The sequence below is a fragment of the Manis javanica genome, chromosome 2 (genome assembly GCF_040802235.1).
Source record: "Manis javanica isolate MJ-LG chromosome 2, MJ_LKY, whole genome shotgun sequence".
NCBI classification, from domain to species: Eukaryota; Metazoa; Chordata; class Mammalia; order Pholidota; family Manidae; genus Manis; species Manis javanica.
In genome coordinates this window covers 222,578,354-222,594,850 of record NC_133157.1, presented here as the reverse complement: position 1 = coordinate 222,594,850, position 16,497 = coordinate 222,578,354, and the positions used below count along the sequence as shown (strand labels likewise).

The window sequence follows — 16,497 nt, the reverse complement described above, 5'->3', positions numbered from 1 at the left end:
CTCAGTGCCCACCACCTGTGGCCCAAAGGAAGTAGTGCCCCCAGGGAGAGATCAGGGGCTGCCAAGTCAGCTCTGAGCAGCCAGGCCTCTCAGGATGCACTCCTGGCCAGAGGTCAGGTGGGCCTAGGAAGGTGGGTGGGCCTCGGAGGGCGGGTGGGCCTCGGAGGGCATGTGGGTCCAGGAAGGCAGGCCCCGGCGGCTCTGAGGCTGCCCCACCTACTTGCCTCTGTGCCTCCACCCAGCAGGTGGCGATGCTGGGCCCTGCCCTGGACAGCCTCTGCCCAGAGAGAGGTACCCCCAAGGTCAGAGACGGACAGGCCATGGGACGGCCAGCAGCAGGCAGGCCTGTCTGAGGAGGTGACACCTGAGCGGGTAAGGGGAGAGGCCAAGCGGACATCAGCAGGAAGAGCGCTCAGAGGGGGCAGCGGGCACACAGGCCTGAGCGTGAGGGCGGCTGCAGCCAGTGAGCAAGCGCACGGGCGGAGGGCAGGGTCATGGCGGGAGGACATTTATCCTGTTCCTGTCAGGTGTGGAGCGCGGGTGAGCTGACTCGAGGTCGAAGATGCAGCTGGAGTGCCCAGGGCACCGAGCTCCTCGGGCCGTGCAGCCTGCACCTGGGTCCCAAGGGGTCTGGGCACAGGACAGGAAGCTTCCAGGCACTGCTGCAGCCCAGGGCCAGGCTTGCAGGCCTGCAGTGCAGGGCCAAGGCCCCAAGGCTCCAAGGTGGACCAGCTGGGCCAGGGAGGAGCAGCGCAGGTGGCCAGGATGCCCCAAGGCCGGCCACAGTGATTCCCCCTTCCCAGGGCCCTGAAGATGTCAGGGGAAACGGCTGTCCCTGGCCTGGCGCCTGGCGCGGGGGGCCAGTGGAAAGCCCATTGTTCAAGGCTGGAGCTAGGGGGGGCCAGGGGCTTCCAGGAAGTCCTTGGAAACGCCCTCTGTCCCACTTCACATAGGTCCAGAGGGGAGTGAGGCCTGGCCAGCAGAGCGGGCAGCCCCCCAGGATGAAGGCACTGCGGACTATGCTGCTGGCCCTGCTGCTGTGCAGGCAGCCAGGTACTGGGGGGAGGGCGGGAGAGAAGGGGCCGCAGAGCTGGAGTGTGAGGCCAGAGGGAGGTGCAGGGGCTGCCCTGGGCTCCCAAGGTCCCCAACATCACAGCCCAGCCCCAACCTGCCTCTCCAAAATGCAGGCTTCGGGGGTCCCTGTCCTCTCCCAGCCTGTTTCCTCTTCTGTAAAGTGGACAGGCCATCCTGAGGGGTTATGGGGACAGCTGTTGGAAGGGGCTGGCCCACAGCAGTGGTGTTTGTAAGGAAGTGCCAGGTGCACAAGGGCTGGGTTGGGGTGCAGCCCTGGGCCCCGAGCGTGTGTCCTCTGTGCCCGGGTAGCGGAGGTTTACAAGTGTCCCTGCACGGCCAGGGAGGGGGCAGACACAGGACGAGGAGGAGGACAACGTGGACTCTGGGCTGGATGACTATGACGACGAGGACGAGGATGACGAGGAGGCAGAGGAGGACAGCAGGGGCAGAGGTGCCCATCCCCCGGCCCCAGGGTGCGGGAACCTGTCCCTCTTTCAGCACCTCCGTGGGCCCTGCTGAGCAGCAGACTTGGTGCTGGGCTGGCAGAATGCAGAGGGGACAGGCCATGGCTCCTGCAGGGGAGGGGGTTCTGACACCCAGCACACCCCTCACCTCCCACCCTGACCATGACCCCCGGCTGCCCCCCAGAGCAGGGAGCCTAAGGAAGGAGCAGTGGTGAGAGGGGCCGCAGGGCCGGGAGGCTGAACTTCCTCCAGGCAGACAGGAGAGCAGCAGGCCTGGGATTGGGCGAGCAGCGAAGGCAAAGGCCCTGGGTGTCAAGTTTGATTCAGAGACTTGAGCAGTCTGGCCCGGTGGGGCAGGGCAGGGCGAGGGGAGAGGGGGGCAGGCCCCAAGGCGGTCTGGCCATGCCCACGGTGGGGGCACAGCAGAGAACAGGAGCTGGGTCCTGGGATGAGCTGGGGGCAGGGGCCTGGCCTGAGCACACCCTGCCTCCCAGCGCTGCTACGCTGCTACTCCTGCCCGTCCCTGCGCCGCGGGGAGAGCTGCAACCAGACACAGAGCTGCAGCCCCAGCCAGGCCTTCTGCAAAGCCCTCGTCTCCGATGGGCAGACCGGTGAGCGGACACGGGGTGGTTGGCGGGGAGCCCCCACACCCAGCAGAGAGGCGCACAGCCCTGTGGGCGCCCCATCCAGTGAGACCCCTCCTGCCTCCACTGCCCCTCCCACCCAGAGTCAGGCCCCCTGACCACCTACTCAGCATGGTGTGCAGACACATGTCAACCCATCACCAAGATGGCAGAGGAGACCCTGATGACCGTGACCTGCTGCCAGTCCACCCTGTGCAACATCCCACCCTGGCAGGACCGGCAGGGCAGCGGGGCAGGCAGTCCTCAGGGCAGCCCCACAACTGGGGCCACCATCCTCCTGCTCAGTCTCCTCACCAGCCTTCAGGTGATGAGGTCCTGAGTGGGGTGCCCCCACCCTCACTGGGTGCCACCCTGTCCAGTCTGCAGTCTGCCCAGTGGCCCCACTCCTGCCCCCTGGCCTCCCGGCTTTGGAGAATAAACTTGGCATGTCTTTAACAATACGGCCAGCATTGCCCCATTCCAGCCCTGTCTGCATTTCCTCAGTTTCCCTCTTTGGCATCCTTGGCCTCCTCCCGCCACTGCCTATGATGGCAGGATGGCCAGCACGTGGGCCTCGGGTCCCGGCCTGGACTGCTCACAGGGTGGGCCCACAAAGCCTGGGCAGAGAAAACGTGCACAGTGAGCCAGGGGGAGCTGGCCCCATTCTCTCCCCAGCTTCCCTCCAGTGAAGCACCCCCATCCGCAACCTGCTGCTTGGGCCAAGCTTGCCTATTCCTGAAATGGGGGCTGTCTGCCTCCTGGCCATCTGGGGCAAGAAGCTTTGGTGAAGAGGCTTCCTGGCCCATGGGAGGAAGCGGCTGGGGGGCCCAGAACAAGCCTGGGGGTTCCTGAGGAGAAAAGGAGTAGACCATGGGCGGGGTGGGTAGAACCTGCAGGGCCTCCCAAGACACCACCCCTCCCAGCCACCCCACCAGGCTCACTGTCCTGGCACCCAACAGCATGCCTGACCGGGGAGACACTGTGGCCCAGGCTCAAGGTCACACAGCTGGATAGTGGCAGGTCCAGGACCCTGTCCGGGGGCTTCCGGCCTGCAGCAGCTGCCTCCCCCGGGGGCACAAGCTGGGTGAGTGATGGTGCCAGGAGGCCTGAGCCAGAGATCAAGGGGCTGGATGATGGCCATGGGCCCCTGGAGCCTCAGGCTTAGTAGAGCCAGGGTGTCAGTGGAGAGACACAGCCAGGGCATCCTAGGCCTTGACACAGAGCCCAGCACAGGAGGCCAGTCCCAAGAAGGAGCTGCTAGAAGCCTAACAAGGCTGTGCTACAGGCTATTCCTCATCCAGCCCGGGCAGTGCCACTGTCCCAGGAGGCTGGCTGAGGTGTGTGTCCACTGGTTCCCAGAGTGCCGTAACGACGGCCACACACTGAGTGTCTTAAACAGCACAAATGGATGACGGTGGGGCTCTGGGGCCAGAGGACAACATGAAGGTGTTGGCAGGGCAGTGCTCCTCGTGGAGGCTGTGATGGCCAGTTCGTGATGGCCCCCACTGGGCTGAGGGACACCCACATGGCTGCTACAATGCTGATTCCAGGTGTGTCTGTGAAGGTGTTTCCAGAAGAGAGCCACGTTTGAATCCATGGACCAAGCCAGGGTTATCCTCGCCAACGTGGGCGGATCCTGTCCCACCCAGAGGGCCTGCGGGGACAGACAGGAAGGGCAGTTTCCCTCTCTCCTGAGCCAGGACGATCCCACTCTGGCCCTGGGACACTGCAGCTCCTGGTGCTCAGGCCCTCTGACGCAGAGTGAGCGCCACCGCCGGCTTCCCAGTTCTCCGGCCTGCACACAGCAGGCGATGGGGACTCGGCCCCCAGACCACCAGTTCCTGTGTCTGGTGTCCTCCTGCTGCATCTTTGCAAACTCTGTCGGCTCCGTTTCTCTGCAGAGCCCTGATCCACACAGAAGCCCTCGGGGAGGGTCTGTTCCTTGCATTCTTCAGCTTCGTGTGGCTGCCTGGCCTTCTCAGCTCCCGACCTGCCTCCCTCTACAAAGCACATCTGCGCAGCCTGCACACCTCAGCACCTGGCTCGAGCCTCCCTCTGCCTCTCTCAAGGACCCTTGGGAAGGCCCTGGGCCCAGCAGAAACCGAGAACCATCTCCTCTGCAGACCCTCAGCTCTACCACACCCACAAAATCCTTTCTGCCACATGAGGCCATACACTCTGAGGTTCAAGGAATCAGGACCTGGATATTTGGGGCGCTGTTACTGAGCTTGGCTAACTGTAACATCAGGAGCCCAGACACCTGGCTGTGCTCGGCCCTGGACCTGGACTGGATAAAGTCCAGTCCCGGAACTGGAGAGGCCCACCTGGACACAGGGGCCAGAGCCTGGCAGTCAGGCACAGGCATTAGCCCCTGCTAGGCCTCTAGAAATGCTCCTGCCATCCACACAAGATGCAGGCCCCTGGGCAGCTGGGATTCTAAGGCTGAGTCCGTGATCAGTCAGTGGGGAAGGGGGAGAAGACTAGCCACCTGATGGTGGACAGGCCTGGCACACCGCCTCCGAGGGCAGGCCTGCCTGCGCCGAGGGGGTTCTGGTCAGTCTTGGCCTGAGGCAGCTCAGTTGCCTGGCTCTTGAAGTGCCTGGAAGGAGGCAGCTCCCCCAGGCCACACACACCCTTTCCTCCACCAGGTGTCTGCACATCCCTGTGCCTGGCACCTGCATGTCCCCCACTGGCTGTTGTAGAGCCGCACGTGGTGCCTGACTCCAACTTGTAGGACAAATTCTAACCACACTATCGCCCACCCCCCACCCTTCCCCGAGCTCTAGCCAGCCGAGGGCACACTTGTGGAGATACATGGGATCTGACGCCCCCATGGAAGATGTGACTGAGGACATGGAGCCCAGGGCAGGGGAGGGGCGGCTCTGGTACAGGCAGATCCGAGGGGCCAGAAGAGACAGTGAGGGAACCAGAGATGGCAGCTCTCCCAGAACCCACCAGGGTCATCATGCCTCCCCCTTAGGGCTGAGGGGTTCCCCTGGAAACAGGCCCACGCCGCTGGCTCCCCTAGAGCCCAGCCCGCCCAGCCCTGCCTCTGCTCCTGATCACCTTCTCCCCAGAAGGCTCCAAAAGGCACCACCAGCCTCCCCGCACGGTGACAAAGCTCTCCCCTCCCTCTCCCTCACTTCCAGGGGGTGTCTGACCAGCTCCCACGAAGCAGAGTGGTGGACTGTGCGCCACCCACACCCAGGAGCTGAGGGACTCAGGCTTTCTCATTCCTGCCTTAAGCTGGGGGTTCGGGAGCCTGGCGGAAAGTGTGCCCACTGCCCTGTGCCCCTCCTCCAACCTTTGGTCTCCAAAGCGTCCACCTTCAGCCTCTGTTCACTCACATCACTGTCTCTCAGCAGGGAGCACTAAGATCGGCCCCCCAAAGTCCTTGACACTGCGGCGCCTGCCTCTCAGTCACTGAGAAACTGAACAGAGAAGCAAGACCTGTGGCCTCCCACAGCCACTGCCCACACTCCCCGAGTCCCGGCACAGGGTGCCTGCCCTGTCATCTTCCCCTCCGGGAGTCAGAGGGGGCTCTGTGTCCTTGAGAGGAAAGGCCTCTGCTCAGTAGTCCACCTGCAGTCTGGGTCGGTCAGCAGTGCGTGCAGCTGCAAAGAACAGAAAACCCACCTAATTGTAACTAGAAAAGAAGGCTTGGCTTTGCGCCCACGACCACAGCCTGCGGGGTCCAGGGGATGCAGAGCTGGGGCCAGGACACAGGCCCTGGGCCTGGTCAGCACAGCTGCATGCCAGGGTGGGGCACACAGCTTTTTCCTGCCAGTGTGCTTCAAGATGGGCTCACCTGGGCCAGGTAGGGGCAGACCCTGGGCCCAGGCAGCACTGGGCAGGAAGCTTTCATCCTGCACCTGCTGTCTTTGTAATTGTCCCCCATCCCTTTCCACCCTGAGAGCTGGAAGCCCCCAGTGGGGCCAGAGTGGGGTCCCAGCCTTGGCACCTAGCATACAGTCCATTGCCTGAACACTTGGGGGAGCTCCCCGTGACCCTGCCAGGGCCCTCCAGGTCCACTTTGGGGAACACTCGGCTATCCCCACCTTGCTCTGCGTGGACTCCACCTACTCAGCGGGTTTCTTGCTGCTATAAAGATGCATCTCCACCTGGCCTAGAGTCAGGGGCCTGAGCCCTGAGCTCATTGCCTCAGGCCCTGGTGATCCGCGGCTTCCAGCCTCCAGGGACTAATCCCAGGGCTGATACCCAGATCCTCACTCCTTCAGAATCTCAAGGGCTGGCCTTTCCCAGACCTTGCTCCTGGCCAGACACCCTTACTCTGAGGGGCAGCTGCCTCTCCATCAACCAGACACTGGGCTCTGTACACTTGCAGTACCAGCGTGGGGGAGCCATGGCTCCCTGTGGCTGGCGCTGACTCAAACCTCCCTTCTCCCCAGCATGCATGGCACAGGCTGCTGTGCACTGAGCCGTGTTACAGGAGCCATCAGTGGGCATCATGCCCCAGCTAGGGCCCAAAAACAGGGACCCCAGATTTGAGGGTACATCAGTCTGGTTGGGCTATTGTGAGCAAGCACCACTGCCTGGATGGCTTAAACAACAGAAATGCACCATATTCCCAGTCTGGAAGCTGGAAGTCGCAGGGCTGGGCCTTCCTGAGGCCCCGCTCCTTGGTGGGCAGACCAGCCCATTCTCCCCATGTCCTCACACGGTCATCCCTCTGTGTGGGTCTGTGTCCTGATCTCCTCTTGTTATAAGGACACTAGTCAGACTGCATCAGGGCTACCCACATGACCTCAATTCCCTTAAGCATCTCTGCAAAGACCCCATCTCCAGATACAACCCAGTTCTGAGGTCCGGAGGTCAGGACTTCCATGCAAATTTGGGGACACACCATCTAGCCCATGACAGGGTGCTGAGACAGAGCTCCATGGGCCACCAAGGGCTGTGTTTGCCAGGATGGGGAGATGGGCAGGGGAGGCAGCTTGGGGAGACAGCCAGGCCCAGGTGGGAACCTGCAGGTCGGAGCATGTGCTCAGAAAGCCAAGACTTCAGCTGGCAAGGGCCAGGCCCCTCCTATGGCCCTCATGAGAGCATTTGGTGGCCTGGCAAGGTTACCTGCTCCACTGGCTTCCTCAGCACTCTGCCCATTTTTGTCCAGGGTGCCTGGCGACCCACCATGGCTGCTTGCCATGCCCGTGTCCCCGATGAGGTCTGCAGTGGTGGCAGCCTGTGCTCAGAGCACCAGGCCTGAGCACAGACTGTCTCTGTACGTGGAGACAGGCCTCTGCGCACCTTCAAACCCTGAGCCAGCCCTTCCCCCCATCCCCCAACCGCCTGGGTTGGCCCCAACCTCACGAGGTTGGCTGTCACTTGCCTGCAGGTTCCATGTGCACACCCCACTGAGGGTCTGCCCCCAACACGGAGGTCTGCAGGCCGTGCAAAAGCCCCCACACCCCAGCCAGTTGGCAGGTACCACCTGAAGCCTACCCACCCAGAGGCCCTACTTCCACTGGGGATCAGCATTGTGACAGCCTGGCTCCCCTGCCCCTCCCCTACACACTACCCTCAGGAGGTGTGGCACTTGTAGGTGAGAGAGCCCAGCACAACGTCATCAGAGCAGTAGAGGTGTTCAGCCCCAGCAGAAATCTAGAAGGGGTACAGCATATGTGCAGGCACTAGCGTGCATGCCCTTGAATTTACAGTCCCTCTGGAACAGGTTTGTCCTATGGGCACCCAGAGTCCCTCGTCTGGACAGACCTCTTGGGTAACATGTTCTAGCTCTGCTGGTACCACCAGCTGGTAACAGCACTCAGGTGAGGTACCCTCTTCTGACTGAGAGCAGAGGGTATGAGGCACCCCCTCAAAAAGTCTGGGTCATCCATGGACAAGGAGGACACAGCTGTCCCAAAGGCCAGCAGCACAGGAAGGGGAGGGGCTGCAGGCCATGGACCAGCCTCTGAGCCTGGGTTCTCAGGCCTTGGTAACCTTCCTGGGCCTGCCCCCATCCCCTGGGTATGTGCAGGTGAACAGTCCCCACAGGCCACTCCTCAAGAGCTTGATGCTGGAAACTTCTGGAGCCTGGTGGCCCTGGGTAAGGGCTCTGCCCTGCAGCTCAGATGCTGTCCAGGATTCCTGGCCTTTGTCACTGTGACCTGGGGGAACCCCAAAATGGTAAAGGGACCCATTTGGCCTCAGTTTTAATTGGTCACTTCTCAGCTGTGTGATCTTGGCAAGCTGTGCAGGCTTTCTGTGCTCAGTTCCCTTATCCACAAAACGGGAGAAAAACAGAGCCCATCTCCTAGGATCTATGTAGAGGTTGGCTGAGATGCCGGCTGCCAGGTGCTGCTGCTCTACCGATGCCAAGGGAATGAAATGGCACTCTGACCCCAGGGGCCCCGCTCTGACCCTGGCACTACTCCTTGGTTGGGGCCCCAGCTCTGGCCCTGGCATTGTCCCTTGGTTGGGGCCCCAGCTCTGACCCTGGAGCAGTCCCTGGGTGGGGAGAGGGCCCAGCTCTGACCCTGGAGCTGTCCCTGGGGGGTGGGGGGTGGCCCAGCTCTGACCCTGGAGCTGTCCCTGGGTGGTGGTGGGGCCCAGCTCTGACCCTGGAGCTGTCCCTGGGTGGTGGGGGGGCCCAGCTCTGACCCTGGAGCTGTCCCTGGGTGGTGGTAGGGCCCAGCTCTGAACCTGGAGCTGTCCCTGGGTGGTGGGGGGGCCCAGCTCTGACCCTAGAGCTGTCCCTGGGTGGGGGGGACAGCTCTGACCCTGGAGCTGTCCCTGGGTGGTGGGGGGGCACAGCTGTGACCCTGGAGCTGTCCCTGGGGAGGGGCGGGCAGCTCTGACCCTGGAGCCATCCCTGGGTGGTGGGGGGGCACAGCTCTGACCCTGGAGCTGTCCCTGGGTGGTGGTGGGGGCCCAGCTCTGACCCTGGAGCTGTCCCTGGGGGGGGGCCCAGCTCTGACCCTGAAGCTGTCCCTGGGGGGGGCTCAGCTCTGACCCTGGAGCTGTCCCTGGGTGGGGGGGCCCAGCTCTGACCCTGGAGCTGTCCTTGGGTGGGAGGGGCAGCTCTGACCCTGGAGCTGTCCCTGTGGGGGGCCCAGCTCTGACCCTGGAGCTGTCCCTGGGTGGGGGAGCCCTGCTCTCACCCTGGAGCTGTCCAGGGCACTCTGGTTCTTGTATTCCAACCTGTGAAGCTATCCTTTCTGTCCCTCTTTCCCACATTCGGTCTGCCTGCCCCCCCATTGTGTTCCCCTCCACCCCTGACCCTGGTTAATTGGCCCCTAATGGGAAGGTGATGAATGAACCCACTGGGCCAAGAGACCTCTTCCCAAGCTGCCTCACCACCACCACCCAACACCAGCACCCGGGGCCACCTCAGGGCCTTGTGTCCCCTGCATCCCGCCCTGGCACTGGGAGCAAGCTCAGGAGAACGCTGTGCTCCCTTATTCCCTGGGCCCACACAACCTGCCAGCTGGGGTGAGGGGCCATGGGGGACCCTTCTTGGGCACCCCTCCTCCGCAGCACCCCTCCCACAGACCTTGGGGCTCATCCCCTTTTCCCACCCACCTACATCCCCCCTTGGGCCACCCGCCATGCCCACTCACCCACCCCCGCCCTCACCCCAACTGAAGCTGGGGATGTTTTCCTTGGGACATTCTTTCCCCCAGCACAGGAAGCAGGTGGCCGCACACATTTCCTGTCCTTGTTCCCAGTCCTGAGAGCTGGGTGGGAATGAGGCAGTAACCCCCAAAGCAGGACATTCCTGAGGATGGAGATTCTCAAATGTTAGCACTCCAGGACAATCAGGTCTGCTGAAGCTGAGGGACTCAGGTCCTGCTTGGAACTTTCCGGAAGGAGGGGAGTACAGGTAGGGTAACTGGAAGGCCTTGGGCCTATGCTCCAGGGCTCCCGCCCAAGGGCGTGCCCAGGAAGGGGGTGCTGTGGGTGGGAGTCCTCGGGCCTGGCCTTCGGGGCCTCAGAGAAGGGGGTCTGTGAACGGAGAAACGTGGGCAAGGCCTCCATGCAGGGTCCCCCTTACACACCGTCATAATTCCTCCCAGAAATCCCAGAGATCAGTGGTGAATGTGGTGGTCCTGGGTGGGCCTCATCTGCTCCCTCCGCAGAGGACCACTCCGCGTCCTCAGGGAGGGTCATCCGGCACAGGCCCCGACAGGGAGGATGGACACGGCCTCTCCGACGAGAAGCCCACCAGCCCTGCAACTCAGCCACAGCCCCAGACTCACTCTTTTCTCCAAGAGACTTGGCCACAGTGGCCCATCCCCCTTCCTCCTCCTTGCCACAAAATGACCTTCCTCTCCTCTGTGTGATGGGCTTACCTGTGCTACTGCAAACCGTTCACATGACCCAAACTGCAGGTCTCTGCCATTCCCGAATAAACCCACTTTGCTGGTAAAATCACTCTTTTATCTTTGAGGTCCACACTGCATATTATCAACGCAGAGAATTGCAGAGAGTTTACACATGAAAGAAACCTTACAGTTACAATGGAAGGGCAGCTATTTGGACAAACCACAGCCTCTCAGCCAAGGGTGGATCTGAGAATGAATTTATACTGAAAGGAAGCCCAGGCAAAGTCAACGGTGGGGCGTGGGGAGGCTGACTTCCCTTGCTTGTCCCAACTCATGTAACTCCTGATAACCTACCACCTAGAAAATCTGTAAGCTGGTGAGCATGGGAAAGAGCATGGTTAGAGAGTGAATGTGCTTACCACCCACCCCTTGCCAGAAATTGTGAGTCCCAGGGGGTGGGTGGATGTTAGTTGTTCTAAGTAGATTGGTGTAACATGTAATTGAGGGACATGCCCACAGGGAAGGAGTCAATGTTTCTTGGAAGAACAATGCTACTGCTGGCCTGGCTCATCTCTGTCTCCCTTGCTGTGCCCACAGCCTCCCTAAGTGTCTGTATGCAGTTCCCACCCTGCTCTCAGGGGCAGCAGTGCTGGGCCCTGGCTATTCACCAGAATCATCTAGAGGTGCTTTAAAGAATACCAACATTAGGTATCACTTCCCCGTTTTAAACTCTGCATGTTTCAGACAGGCTACTTTGGTCAGTGCCCGGGTATGGAGGATAGCTGGCTTTCTGCTGCCGCTTGGCACAGACTGAGCAGCAGCACCACGGGGAAGCTTCTAGAGCTACACGTTACTAGGTCCACCCCGCCTGGCATTCTGCTTCCTTGGCTCTTGGATGGTACCTAAACAAATTGTTTTAAAGATTCGAGGTGATTCTGATGAAAGACAGCTTTGGGAACCAGCGGCACAGAGTGCATGTAAATGACTGAGATCAGTCCTACCAAGGACGCAGAGGAGACCCAGCTTTTATGAGTACCGCCGTGCCACGCTGGGTCCTGGGCACACTCCAGAGTCCTATCACTCAGTCTTTGTTTAAAATCCCATGAGATCGAGGAGAACCAAGATGGCTGCATGAGTAGAGCAGCAGAAATCTCCTCCCAAAACAAATATATTTTTGAAAATACAACAAATACAACTAATCCTAAAAGAGAGACCAGAAGACACAGGACAATATCCAGACCACATCCACACCTGCAAGAACCCAGCGCCTCACGAAGGGGGTAAGATACAAGCCCCGGCCCGGAGGGACCCGAGCACCCCTCCCCCCAGCTCCAGGCAGGAGGAGAGGAGTCAGAGCGGGGAGGAGGAGGGAGCCCAGGACTGCTAATCACCCAGCCCTAGCCATCCGCGCACAGACACAGTGCATGCGTGGGGTCCTGGATACTAGGGAAACAGGACAGTAAGACCTGTGAGAGGGTACCTGCAGCCAGTGCACCCGGGACAAAGAAAAGCGAGTGCTTTTTGAAAGTCTTAAAGGGACAGGGACCCCACAGCTGGACGGAAGCGCCCTGGGACACTTAGCCAAGCAGCTGCGAACCTCAGGGAGCTCTGGGTGCCCGAACCCCCACAGTGCAGCTTGGAGGCCCCTCACCGTGATAGACAGCCTCCCGCCTGTTCCCCCTCCAACGCGGCTCCGCCATATTGGAGCAGCAGCCTGAGGCCGGCCACGCCCACAGCAACTGCAGAGCTAAATCAACTCCATAGCAGCCGGGCAAGATCAGAAACCCCGTCTGCAAGCAGCTGCCCAGCACAAGCCGCTAGAGGCCGCTGTTCTCCCAGGAGAGGAAGGCCATAAACTGGCAAGAAGGGACTTTCTCTTACCAACACACACACCAGCTCCCCACAAATATATCTATCGCCATGAAAAGGCAGAAGAAATTGATACAGACCAAGATCACAGAGGCAAACCCTGAGAAGGAGATAGGCCTAACATGTCTTCCTGAAAAAGAATTAAAAATAAAGCTCATAACCACACTGATGGAGATGCAGAGAAATATGCAAGAGCTAAGGGATGAAGTCCAAAGGGAGATTACAGACATTCGGAGGGAGATTATAGAAATGAAACAATCTCTGGAAGGATTTATAAACAGAATGGACAAGATGCAAGAGGCCATTGATGGAATAGAAACCAGAGAACAGGAACGCAGAGAAGCTGATGCAGAGAGAGATAAAAGGATCTCCAGGAATGAAACAATATTAAGAGAACTGTGTGACCAATCCGAAAGGAACAATATCCACATTATAGGGGTACCAGAAGAAGAAGAGAGAGGAAAAAGGAATAGAAAGAGTATTTGAAGAAATAATTGCTGACAACTTCCCCAAACTGGGGGAGGAAATAATCGATCAGACCATGGAAGTACACAGAACCCCCAACAGAAAGGATCCAAGGAGGACAACACCAAGACACATAATAATTAAAATGGCAAAGATCAAGGACAAGGACAGAGTTTTAAAGGCAGCTAGAGAGAGGAAAAAGGTCACCTACAAGGAAAACCCATCAGGCTATCATCAGACTTCTCAACAGAAACCTTACAGGCCAGAAGAGAATGGCATGATATACTTAATGCAATGAAAGAGAAGGGCCTTGAACCAAGGATACTGTATCCAGCACGACTGTCATTTAAATATGAAGGAGGGATTAAACAATTCCCAGACAAGCAAAAGTTGAGGAAGTTTGCCTCCCACAAACCACCTCTACAGGGTATTTTAGAGGGACTGCTCTAGACGGGAGCACTCCTAAGGCTAAACAGATGTCACCAGAGAAAATAAAATCACAGCAAAGAAAGCAGACCAACCAAATACCAACTAAAGGCAAAAAATAAATCAACTACCCACAAAAGCAGTTAAAGGAAGCACAAAAGAGCACAGAATAAAACAACCAACATATAAAGAACAGAGGAGGAGGAATAAGAAGGGAGAAAAATAAAAAATGACCAGACAGTGTCTAAAACAGCTCAATAAGTGAGTTAAGTTAGACAGTAAGATACTAAAGAAGCTAACCTTGAACCTTTGGCAACCATGAATCTAAAGCCTGCAATGGCAATAAGTACATATCTTTCAATAATCACCCTAAATGTAAATGGACTGAATGCACCAATCAAAAGACACAGAATAATAGAATGGATAAAAAAGCAAGACCCATCTATATGCTGCTTACAAGAAACTCACCTCAAACCCAAAGACTATAGGAACAAAGACAGACTGAAGGAACAAAACAGCAGCAGAATCATAGAACCTAAGAATGGACTAACAGTTACCAAAGGGAAAGGGACTGGGGAGAAAGGGAGGGAAAGGAGGGATAAGGGTGGGGAAAAAGAAAGGGGACATCACGATTAGCATGTATAATGTGGGGGGGGGCACGGGGAGGGCTGTGCAACACAGAGAAGACAAGTAGTGATTCTACAGCATCTTACTAGGCTGATGGACAGTACTGTAATGGGGTTTGTGGGGGGGGGATTTGGTGAAGGGGGGACCCTAGTAAACATAATATTCTTCATGTAATTGTAGATTAATGACAACAAAATTAATTAATTAATTTTAAAAAATCTCATGAGATCGAATTCCTCTCCCCATTGTACAGGTCAGAATATTGAGCTGTGCAAGGTTAAGGCGCTCACCCGAGCACCAGCCAGGTGAGATGCGGTTGGGGTCCAGACCCAGATCAGCTCGCCTCTGCTCCTTCCCAACCTGGGACAACCTGCCCACACTCTCTTGAGCTGAGCCAAATCCCACAACAACCAAATCAAGCAGGAGGAAAATGACTCAGAAATCTGAGATAAAAACTGCCCACAAGCCCGTTACTTAACCAGATGGTGTTTTCATGTGTTCACATGCTTATTCGAGCCTTGAGTAGTGATAGATTCTGCATTTTAATATTGTAGTGTGTATTTTTTCCACTTCAGTGTGAATTTCTTTTCCATTCACCTTTCCTCTCATGTGCCTCACCCACACATGCCCAATCTGGCAGAGAGTGTCAATGCAAGAGGCTGCTGCATTTGAATTGTTCGTTGTGCTAGGGGTTCCACAAGGCTGGAGCAATAGCAGCAGTGCGAATCTGATCCCCCAGCATGCCCTTCAAAACAGCAATGAACGAGAGGAATAGCAACAGAGACAGAAAACATATGCCCCAGGCATAGCTACGCGACAGAGCACATGCCTGTTTCAAATTACCTGTAAAACAAGAAGGAAGAGGGGGAAGTTAAGGTCCTGTAGGACAAAAGAAAGTTTTTTAAAATCAAACATCACACAACCTTTCCCCTCCAAAGACAAAAGCCACCCGATAAAGAAACTACACTTTGCTACACTGACACAGTGGTGGCCCTACACCTCCCCATAAGGAGAGGAGGAAGGGAGAGGCAAGCAATTCAGCTCATGAAAATTCCCCAAATAACCAGTGGCAAATTAGGAGAAAACTGCAAAACAACCCTCCAGACAGAACCAAATACCCACAGGTACTTGAAGATATGGGTAAACAAGAAGACACACACACACACACACGCACGCACGCACGCACACACACACACACACACACACACACACACACACACTTGAATGAGAACAGAAACGACTAAAAAACCAGGAAGAAATCAATGAACTCAGGAAAGCATAGAAGGAAAACCAAAAACCGATCATAAGTGCAGACTAAATGACAAGATGTACCAGGAAGGACTTATTCTGAATGGAAATAAACATGGAACCTTGAGGAAAAGCAGGGAGATGGCAGGGACTTGAAATACAGAAAGAAAGAATTTTCAGAGAGATGGGGGCTGGAACGGAGACAGGCGAAGAAGGCACAACTGGCCTTGACCAACATGGGTTTGTTTGCACTGCATGACTCCACTTACACACAGATTTTTTTTTTCAATGACTATACTGGAAAATTGGAGATTTGAAACAATTTGAAAAAACACTGTCTTTTCTCTAGCTTACTTTGTTATAAGAATACAGTGTATAAAACATACCACATGCAAAATACTCACTATGGTATTGGTAAGGGTTCTGGTCAACAGCAGGCTAGTAGTAGTTAGGTTTTGGGGGAGTCCAAAGTTATGCACAGATTTTCTACTACGTGGGGTCAGCATGTCCAACCCCTACGTTGTTCAAGGGTCAACTGTATAATGTATGTAAAATTGGAATTCCTGAAGAAAACCACTTTTCTAGGACCAAGAAAACTTTCCAAAAAAAAGAAGACTAAATTTACATCTTGAAAAAACTCACCAGGTGCCAAGAAAGCATAAGCTGCAATGATCAAGTCTGAGACCCCTTGGGAAAGCCACGAGCTTTCAACACTAAAGGAAAATTGGAGGCATCCAGGCAACAGACCAGATAATTCCAAGAGCAGAAGGATGAGAGCAAAGTGAAGATTCTCCAGACCCGCCAGGGTGAGCGAGGTGGCCACCGCGCAGCATTCTCAAATGCTCCAAGGAAGAAAATGTGAACAGGGAGTTGTGTGTCCACTCAAGCCTCCCTTCAAGCGGCCACAATACAGGAGATCCCCAGCCTCGCACCAGCGCACGGGTCCTGTCCTGCGAACCTGTCATGGGGACCTGCCGGAAGCTTCTTCCAACCAAGAGATGCCGGGAAATGCCACAAGAAGGTGGGCGGCAGCCGGTGGATGTGCTGGCTGGGGCCTCATGGCGAGGACGCAAGAGAAGCGAGTGGAAGAGTGTGACTCACATGCACGTTGGGACGCAGAGGTAACCATAACTTCTGAAAATGCAAGGAGGCAGTGGACAGGGCAGGCACTGACCACAGTCAGAGGTAGAGGTACACGTGGAGCAGACACACAAGTGAAAATACAGGGCATGACATGGTAAAGGTAAGACAGGCCCGTGTTCAGGCTGGGCCCGCGCTGGGTCCGGAGCGAGTCAGTGAGGTGCAGGGAGCGAGGCCGTAGCCACACTTCCTGCGAGAACACGCGATGGGAGGGGGCAGCAAGAAGGGGGACAGGCAGGTCCCTGGAAGGCCCAGCTGAGGGGACCGTGACAGCTGAGA

At 57.1% G+C, this 16,497-nt stretch overlaps 1 protein-coding gene across 3 annotated transcripts; it reads left to right on the top strand.

Moving 5' to 3' along the window:
- The first annotated feature begins 253 nt into the window (after nt 1-253).
- GPIHBP1 (glycosylphosphatidylinositol anchored high density lipoprotein binding protein 1) lies at nt 254-2,620 on the top strand. 3 transcript variants are annotated; one of them, XM_017639965.3, is made up of 5 exons: nt 254-372; nt 954-1,053; nt 1,415-1,525; nt 2,033-2,149; nt 2,266-2,620. In XM_017639965.3, exons 2-5 carry the CDS (start codon nt 1,002-1,004, stop codon nt 2,499-2,501), a joined length of 516 nt encoding a protein of 171 aa, XP_017495454.1. In that variant the 5' UTR covers nt 254-372; nt 954-1,001; the 3' UTR covers nt 2,502-2,620. The 3 variants fall into 3 exon arrangements, with proteins under 3 accessions (XP_017495454.1, XP_036879054.1, XP_073086320.1); XM_037023159.2 differs by having other exon boundaries at nt 1,415-1,546; XM_073230219.1 differs by lacking the exon at nt 254-372 and adding an exon at nt 445-463 and having other exon boundaries at nt 1,415-1,547.
- Nucleotides 2,621-16,497: the final 13,877 nt, after the last annotated feature.

What these genes read in the sequence shown, in the direction of transcription:
- GPIHBP1 (XM_073230219.1), top strand. Translation starts at nt 1,002, where the DNA reads ATGAAGGCACTGCGGACTATGCTGCTGGCCCTGCTGCTGTGCAGGCAG. An exon ending in GCCCATCCCCCGGCCCCAGG is followed by an intron (nt 1,548 to 2,032) that starts GTGCGGGAACCT and finishes CCTGCCTCCCAG; the next exon opens with CGCTGCTACGCTGCTACTCC. An exon ending in CGTCTCCGATGGGCAGACCG is followed by an intron (nt 2,150 to 2,265) that starts GTGAGCGGACAC and finishes CCTCCCACCCAG; the next exon opens with AGTCAGGCCCCCTGACCACC.